The sequence below is a fragment of the Carcharhinus amblyrhynchos genome, chromosome 5 (assembly GCF_965287045.1).
Source record: "Carcharhinus amblyrhynchos chromosome 5, sCarAmb.v2.hapA, whole genome shotgun sequence".
Taxonomy (NCBI): domain Eukaryota; kingdom Metazoa; phylum Chordata; class Chondrichthyes; order Carcharhiniformes; family Carcharhinidae; genus Carcharhinus; species Carcharhinus amblyrhynchos.
In genome coordinates, this window is record NC_137328.1 from 59,382,654 (window position 1) to 59,391,516 (window position 8,863).

Genomic DNA, 8,863 nt, shown 5'->3' on the forward strand with positions numbered 1-8,863 from the left:
CTCACATCAGCATTTACATCTGCTAGTGATGCAAATTTTCAACATAAATCAGTTATTAGATACATTAAATGAGCAATTGCAAGGTTGAAATCTAATATTGGGGCTCAGGTAACTGTTACAAACCACTTAATCAGCACTCTTGCTGCTTATGATGTCATCTGAACCCTTAGATTAGATTAACCTTAATCATTTTCAGTGTTATTCTCCATGTGCTCTCTCGAACATAAAATATCAAGATGCAAACGGATTAAAAGCTCTAATCTTAACAAAAACTAAAGATTGTTAAAATTCGCTTTATATAATTGATTGATAAAAGTCGTAATTCTAGATGCTTTGAAGTGCAACTGTAAGCAATTCTATTTCAATTCCTGCTGTATAAAGAAAAGTACAGAAATTTATCAGAGAACCAGAGACTAAGAAACTCAGGCTGCTGACAGGTTCAGTGAAATAATTCCCTAGATCAGTTGCATTTTTAATTTTCAGCTCATGTGCTGCAATACTTAACATTAATAATGAAGGTATAATTCATCACAAAGCAACTGAAGTGCAAAAACAAAAATGTGTTGGAAATACATCAACAAATGATTATTTAGAATATCAATGTTAACATATAATTTAAGCACAAGTAAATCTATACTGAAGTGCTAACTCTCTCTGCAAGTTGTCTAAGCAATTACTGTTCAGTTTGAAACCCTAATAATAGCAACAGTATGTCTACATCATCTTTAAAAAAATGAAACTGCATCTCTACTTAAACAATAAATTTAACATCTTGATTACTTAGATTTTACACAAGTTGAGCATATGCAAAAGGTTTAACACAACTTTGATCTCTCACCTCTTTAAATGAGACATAATACAAAGACATTTTAATGACCGTAGCAATTTTTAAAAACTATTTTAACTATGATATACCATTATCAAGAATACTGTTCTCAACTTTGACAATCAACTAAAATACTTAAATTAGGTTCCAGAATTATGTTAATTTAATCAGTATGTTATACCATTGGCCTGGACACGTACAGGACTTTACATCACCACCACAGTCCAACATCTAGATACAATAGTATAATTGGTAGGGAGATTGGTGTTGTCAGTTTACAATAAATGTAATACTTTAAATACAAAACTATATTGCTTTGTAATATACTTGCTATTTTAAAACGTGACTCCAGCTTCCAAATTTGACACTGTATGAATGAAAATTATTTAAAAACATTTTCACAATGTGTTTCCCACAAAGCATTCATTAAATGAACTGCAAAAGCAAATCCTTGAAAAATGTGCGTTAACAACAGGGCAAAATTCAAATAATATTGCACTACTCGCCAGAAGGAATAACAAGTTCTCTTAAATATCTCCCTTCAGTTGTTTCTACAGTAATTGGTGCAATAAGAATGAGAAACAGAATAAAATCAGCATTCGAGTGTGACTGATGCTATAGTACAACCCTTCTGGTATTTGCGAATTCAGTCACAACACCACCATGCTTGGTACCAACAAAATAATTCTTTAAAATTCAGTTCTGACTATAAACAGTCATGAGAAACTGAACCTTTAAAGAGAATGGTGGGGAACAATAGGACTCTGAAGTCACCCTGGAATTCCAGAGATACAAATCTAATAAGTGAATTGGTACTATGCTGATTGCATGAACTAGACACAATAGCACCACAGATCAATGCCGCTGAATAATTGCTCATTTCCCAATTCAGGAGAAGTCATTGAAAATATCTCAAAGATAATACATAATAGTGAGCTGCAAGGCCAAAGCAAAATCAGAAGGGAAGCAATGGATTGTAGGATTTCCACTGTATGTACGTACGTGAAACAATTTTCTGACAGGCTGCTTGTTACAAATGAATACATCTGGTTGGAAGAACCTTTTTAAAAATGTGTTTTGTTCCATTCCCAAAGATCAGTCTTGAAAAAAGACAGCTTTTAAAATAATCAAAGTTGCAGTATTTTGAGGGACTGGAAGCCACCTGTGTTTCTGATCATTATACAATATATAAATGAAAGGACAGTCAAGTATAAATAAATATAAATGAAATATTAACATAATTAGAACTGAACTACAGAACCCACAAATTTTTTTTTTAATAAAGACAAATGCTTTGGAATAGTAAATGTGTGACAGTCCTGCCCTAACCTGTTACTGCATATTTCAGTTAGTTCCCATAATTTGCGATGGACAGGATCACATGAACCACTGAAGGCATTTATTTTAACTTAGATAAGTGGACAATACTGCACTAATTCAGTGACATCATTGTTGTTCAACTGCCTGCAATTCATGTTCAAAGCCATGGCTGTTTGGAAATAGAATGTACACTTTCTAATTTATGTTACTGTGCAAGTATATCTAGGTAATTTGCAAAATCTGGTTCTCTGGATTTACAAGCTTTGTTATAATCTCACCATGCACATTTTTTTAAACTGCAATTGTTTCTTCTTCAACGACAGTTCAAATCCTATCTCAATTAAAACAAAACTGTGCTTCCAGTTACTTAAGACCTGAAACCTCAGTATTATTCCTCCTTCCCCACCCCCAGGTGAAAGGGTACACAATGAAATAAAGATTAAGCCTATGTACTTGACACAGACGTATGAAAAACCAGTAAAAATTTATTTTCTAAAATAACTATTTGAAGTTATTTGTAAAATTAAAATGTGCGCTTATCTCCAAACATGCTTCATTCATCACCATTTTTCTGATAAACTCAGTATACTTATATTTTGCGGAAAAATGAAAGAGCATGTAATCTAATGCATCAGCGTCACAACAACATTTAAATTGGACAGGGAACAGCATGCCCTTGCCACTATGCATCGCAACTATACTTCAAATCAACCTCAAAAGCAATTGTAAAACAAGGCAGCTACGTTCTAATTTAATCATGTACATATGAATAGCAAAAACTGCTTTCAAATATAAATTTCAAAGTTGAAAGTGTTTAAAAATTTTATGTTTTTGAAAAATCAATACGTTACATTTTTTAAAGATACCACTTAGTTCACAACCCCCTCATCCCCACCATGCTTCCATATGAATAAAAGCCCTGTTACCTTCTCCTCCAAGCAATCAAAGCAGATGTTATTTCAGAAATTATACTCCCGGGACTGCAAGGTGGACTTCCCAAAACTCATTTACTTCCCCACATGGGGATTCATAAGCTGTAAACTGCTCAATTTCACCTAAGCTAAAAAGGTGTCTTTTAACCTGAACTAATGACCAGTATGCAAGAAGCACCAATTTGATCCTCATTACTGTCCCTTATCAAGGCTCATTTGCTGTGCGATTTTCAAAACTAAGCGCCAGTGTTTCCTGATTAGACCATATCCAAGTGGTGTCAAGGGACCAGTAGAGGGGGTCTTATTCTAATGATGGCTTCTTCTAGTTGACAGTGCATTGCGAAAAGCTATCAAATTACACTGCTCCTTCGTTGATCTATATTTTCCATTTCCTGCTCACGGTATCTAAAAGAATAAATGCGTGGTCACTCACTAATCTTTCATTTTAAATGAAGTATTAGTTATTAGTTTATGTGATCATCCTCCATAAACCATGTTTAAAAATTGCAAACAGCATATGCCACACAATATTCCAAATTCATTATCACTCAGTTTTGCAGGAAATTATGCTGAAAATTCTGCAAACACATCTCAGAAACATTTATTATTCAGCAAGTTTTGAAGAGAGCAAAAAAAAGCTACTGCAACCATGGAATAGCACATTATTATCCACTTCACTAATTACAAATCAAGGAAAGCGACAATCCTGCAAAACAGATACCACCTTCTTACCACAAAACATATGCATCATTCGAGGGATTCTGAGGCCTTTCCAAAGAGCACAAGCTAATATTTGGTTTCATCTGTAAATGTGTGGTAAGGATGCAGTCACAGAAAAGCATATCTACACCAAGCAGTCTATTTTAAACAATAATCCACAACAACGCTCACAGATGATGGGGAATCATTTTACAAATGGAAAAGATCTGCATATCGTAAGGACGATATCTCGTTAATGTACGAAAACATCTCTAATGGAGTTACTCAACAGGAGCATCACTGCAGCCATACCTTTCTATTTTGCTTGATTTACACACCTGTTCCTGTGACTCAGTGCGAAATTATCAATCATGGTGACAAAGGCAGTACATCAGGGCACTGTCATCATCTTTCACAAGAGTGAAAGATTTACTGCTCAAAATACAGGCAGACAATCAATGAGAGTTTTTAAAATCATGTCAAAGGACATGATCCAGTGACCACCACTTAGATTTTTGTGGGAAAGTTGCGGGGGGGGGGGGGGGGGGGGGGGGGGTGAGGTGGTGGAGTCAATTTCATCTAAGACATTCTATGGCATGGCTGTTCTACTTTGAGTCTTGGATAGTAAATTATCATTGTTGAAATATGGGGAAAATCTCAGCGTTGACAAATTCCATCTATCATGAACAAGAAAGTTTCGATACCAACACAATAACAGAAATTTCTGCTTTAATATTTGTATTTTAAATCCTTTGAATCTCAATGGCAGAGAGGAAATGTTAGTTTATTAATTTTTTAACATTCAAAGTTATCTTCATGTTAAAGGCATGTTTCAAAAGTAATTTTTGTGGCTATTTCAAGCACTCAGCATACAATGTGATAAACTTTTGTTACAAGATCTGTCTGGGCATCTCAATTTTGTTGCAACACTACATGGCTCTATATAATCTGCATCATCCTTAAGGAGTTCAGTAACCCTATAAAATGTCTGCTAGTGTCAGCACAGAATTCCTCCTGTTTCAGATCTCATTATAAAATTCACGTAAATCTACTTCACTGATACATTTTCAAGTAACAAACATTTCTATTAAACATTTATTGAAAATGTAAGACTCTTACCTGTTTGTGCATTTCTATATTCAGACCATAAGACATTTCATAATACTGTGAAGGTAAAGTGATAAAAAGGGATTTAATTACTGGTAAATCTTGTTTTTATTTTAGTATTCAAAACAATCACAGAAACCGATAAAAGATGCAGTGAATTGTCAATATCAGCCATTATAACAAAAACAGTCATTTGAAAAAAAAAACTTACCATGACATAATGGCGTTGCATTTCTGTCTTTTCGCTGGCTAATTTTTCACATTCCAATTTCAAACTGTTTAAAGAAAGAAACATTGTTGAAGGCGCTATATGAACATTATAAGAGCGCGCTGCAGGCAATGCTTTCCTCTGCGTAAATGATCTTACCCGGATCATTACAAGTGTTGTCTTACCAAGGCTAGGTGCACTTAATTAGTACAATACCGCATTTTGTTCCTCTAGAAATGATTTATGACGCCAACTCTGTATATGCCAAAATATGACAGTACGTATTCAAAGATTGATTTTAATAAGTACAAGTAGAATACCAAATCTGACACATGCGAACATGACAAGTGCGTCAACGTTATTTCTTTCAATAGATTGCATTCATTAGAACAGAAAAGGAAACCATTATTTAGTGATTAAAAATGCTAACTCAACTGGCACAAATCTAGACAAAAAACAGGACTCTGAAGAGAGATGATCTTGTTCCATGATGCCAATTTATATATTTTTAAAAGTTTACACTTTTTGTAAAAACAGAACCGAAACAGGACCACTACCTTTAAATATTAGAAAAGGAGAAATTACACTATCGCAAAAAGGATGGAAAGCAAATATACCCATTACGTCAATCTCGACATGCTATTATATAAAGTGTTTTTTTTAAATGAAGCGAAGTTGTTGATCTCCTAAACCGTATATATCAGTGTATTTTAATCCAGTTTTGTGTGGCTTTACGGTAACAAAAGGCATGATTGTTTCACACACTTTGTAGCCGCGATATGTCAGCCGAATGAAGGGCAGGCTCGCAGAGGATATTGCTCCTTCATCGTCACATCACATGAAAGGAGAAATGTAAACGCCAAATGAAAGGAAACAGCGGAAAACGGAGTGCTAAAAATATCAAAGATTGGAGCTTTGAGCGCGTTAAGAGGACATGGATTACCCCGCGACTGGACTCGCTCGGAACTGCTAGAATCACTTTTTAAACCCGGGAGAATGAAGAACACAAAGAAATTCAACATAGAATTGGACAGCTTGCGTTTTTTTTAAAAAGAAACCTCCATAAGGCCAAGGCACTGATGTTAAAAAACCTGTCTTCACTACATCTCCAACACTACAAAGAGTGCGAGCTTTGCACTCGGACACCATCTTCCAGCAAACTGGAGTAACGGAGAGATCATTTTCCATCAGACAATTAAAAGGGAGGAGGTGGGAAAGAGAAGCTCACACGCGATACACCAAGCGTGGACAGCACAGACTATAATAACCCTGTCCCTGCGGAGGGAAGGCGAGGAGAAATAAAGATGCTTTAAATACCACTCCCCATCCGGACAGCTGGACTTGGTTTGTACTTCCAGACACATTCACGGTGCGAGCTTTTGTTTGCATGAGAAGCTAATCTGTCTACCTGTGATACTGCGCCTGTAAAAACTGAAATTCTTCCTTGATGCGATCACACGATTCAGAGATGGTGAATTTAAAGGGCTGTGCGGGTTGGTGAGGCGCCTAGAAATACAAAAAAACAAACCAGCATCAGTACCGAGACAACCCGTCCGCCAATCTCCCCAAATTCTTCACGTTATTGACAAAGCGAAGGGAAACACTGCACCTTGCACGCCTACAAATATTTACTGTAAGACTGTATTTAAAGGCGTGTTGAGAGAAAGCTAAAGCTGGCATGCAGTTGTCCGTGTGTGTAATGTTTAAGAGGGAGGGAGAGAGAAAAATGTACACACACAAAACACACAAACACACTTACGGGATGCCTGGCTTGAGGATACATCTCGCTGGGATTTCTGCTTGCAAAAAAAAAGCCTCCTCGATCGCCTAGCTGAGTATCAGTGTCATTTAAGTTCCTCAATTTAAAAAGTCACCAAGTTGTAGGCGACCCGGAGGAAAGCGGCGAGTCTCTCTCTCTCTCTCTCCCCGACCTTCCAGGAAGCAAATGGTAAAAGAAACCAAGTGGAGAAGCATTGGGGACGAGGATGGCAGATTGTCCGGGAGATTTTCCTCCGATCCGGGATCCCTGCTGTGCTGGGCAGCGGGCTTGGGGAGCGACCTCACAGCATCACTGAGTCCGGGAGAGGAGGGCTGGGCTGCAGTCAGAGTGCCGCCGCCGCCGCAGCTTCTTCCCTGCCCTTCGTCCGACAACACACCAAAGTAATGACTTGTGTTTACCAAATTTAGAAGCGCCGTGTCATTAACATTCTTACATATTCACACCCCGGTCAACTTCACTTGAGCGAGGGAAAGAGGGAGGTGCGGGGGATGCGATACTTCACCCTAGCGGAGGCAGGGACGGGGGACGGACAGCGACCTCCCTCCCCTTAGCCCGTGGCCTCCTGGCTCTTGTAGTCCGCTCACCTCCCCGCCTTCCTCCGCCCCGCCGCCTGTCCTCCAGGCCCCCGACTACAACCCCCACAATGCCGTGCGACACAAAGCCCGGCCGCTGTTGATTGGCAGGGGCCCTTCGACCAATGGGTGAGCGGCGCCTCTCCTTGGTCGGCGCTCCGCCTAAGGACGTCCCGCTTTCGACGCGTCGACCAATTACCGCGCGGCAAGGGGCCGAGCCCCGGCGCAAGTTGCCGCCCACTCTGCCAGATCAGCCAATGGCGAGCGGCCGCGGCCGGCGATCCCACGTGGGGCGGTGACGCTGCGCAAACGAAGGAACCAATCAGCGTTGGCTAAAGAGTGGCAAGCTGACGCCTCGCGGCGCTGGGGCTGCAGGTTTACTTCTCCCTCCTCCAGCACAAGCGAAAAGTTGGGAAAAAAAAGGAGAGGAAACATTTGTTCATCTGTCAATCAAAGTAACGTGGGGCTCTGCCGGCGTTTGGTGAAATGAGAATGTTTTCATCCCATGCTCTATTCCATGCGAACGCTGTCTGCAATGTTGGCTAATTAGGGTCGAATGTCTCTTTGCAAAATACTCGAGCAATCTGTCATTACAGAGAGGGTTGGGGACCCACAGAACTCCAGAAAGGTGAGCAAGGGCTGGATAGTGGGGGGAAACTTCCAGTATTTGACATGTTTTAACTTTAGGCAACAGAACCTAATTCCAAAACAAGCACATCGTACATTATATTTAATCACATTAACACTTTCACTTCTCCCTTCCTACAGCAGTGCCTTCTTCATTGATTTTTATTTTACTCCAGAGTGAATCTGGAAAGAAAATGATTGGCTTTAAACAGATTATTTCAGAGATCTTTCGTTAGCTGATTTCTGTCCAGAACTGCCGCGCGACTGGCAGTGCAAAGTGGAGGGGGAAGCGGAGCCTTTATTTCTACCGATTCGATCTATAATTGCAGCCCAGAAGTCAAAACACACTTAATGAGAACAAATAAGGAATGTTTGACCCATATAACACGACGCCAGCCAAATCGTTGCCCGATATCTAAGTTTTAACTAGAAAGGCGAAAAGATACCGTCAGCGAAACAATATCCTTTAACAGATATTTGAGACTTCCTGCAGTTAGGACTCTGTGGCCCGTCCAAAAATTAATTTTGGTCGGAAGATAGGGAATCGGGGAGTGGGGTCGGTCAGATACTATCTTTTTGTATTGATGTTCTCGTCATTTGCACAATTTTTATTTTAACGCTTTATGTTTTCCTTTCGGCAGAAGATTCCGAAACATGATTGTCTTCCCTTGACAACAAAGTGCTCCTGTATTATGTTGTAAGATATTGCTTCTTTTGTTCTTGCCGTTTTCTGTTTACATTCTTATCATCCGTCTTTTGATTGAATGTTTCTGGGAGGAAGCTGAGTTTTAA

The 8,863-nt window shown here is 39.1% G+C and overlaps 1 protein-coding gene across 9 annotated transcripts in view; it reads right to left on the reverse strand.

Annotated features, from left to right (window-relative positions):
* LOC145343060 (transducin-like enhancer protein 4) overlaps window positions 1-7,309 on the reverse strand; it is a 180,229-nt gene extending 172,920 nt beyond the window's left edge. For all 9 annotated transcript variants that reach the window (XR_013886679.1, XM_080188867.1, XM_080188866.1 and 6 more), the window contains exons 1-4: window positions 6,852-7,309; window positions 6,501-6,598; window positions 5,096-5,159; window positions 4,897-4,941 (exon numbers count right to left, since the gene is read on the reverse strand). Coding sequence is in view for 8 of the 9 variants with exons in the window: in XM_080188867.1 (XP_080044993.1) it covers window positions 4,897-4,941; window positions 5,096-5,159; window positions 6,501-6,598; window positions 6,852-6,875 (231 nt within the window). In the remaining variant the exon portion in view is untranslated. The remainder of the gene's footprint in view (window positions 1-4,896; window positions 4,942-5,095; window positions 5,160-6,500; window positions 6,599-6,851) is intronic.
* Between the last annotated feature and the right edge of the window lie 1,554 nt (window positions 7,310-8,863).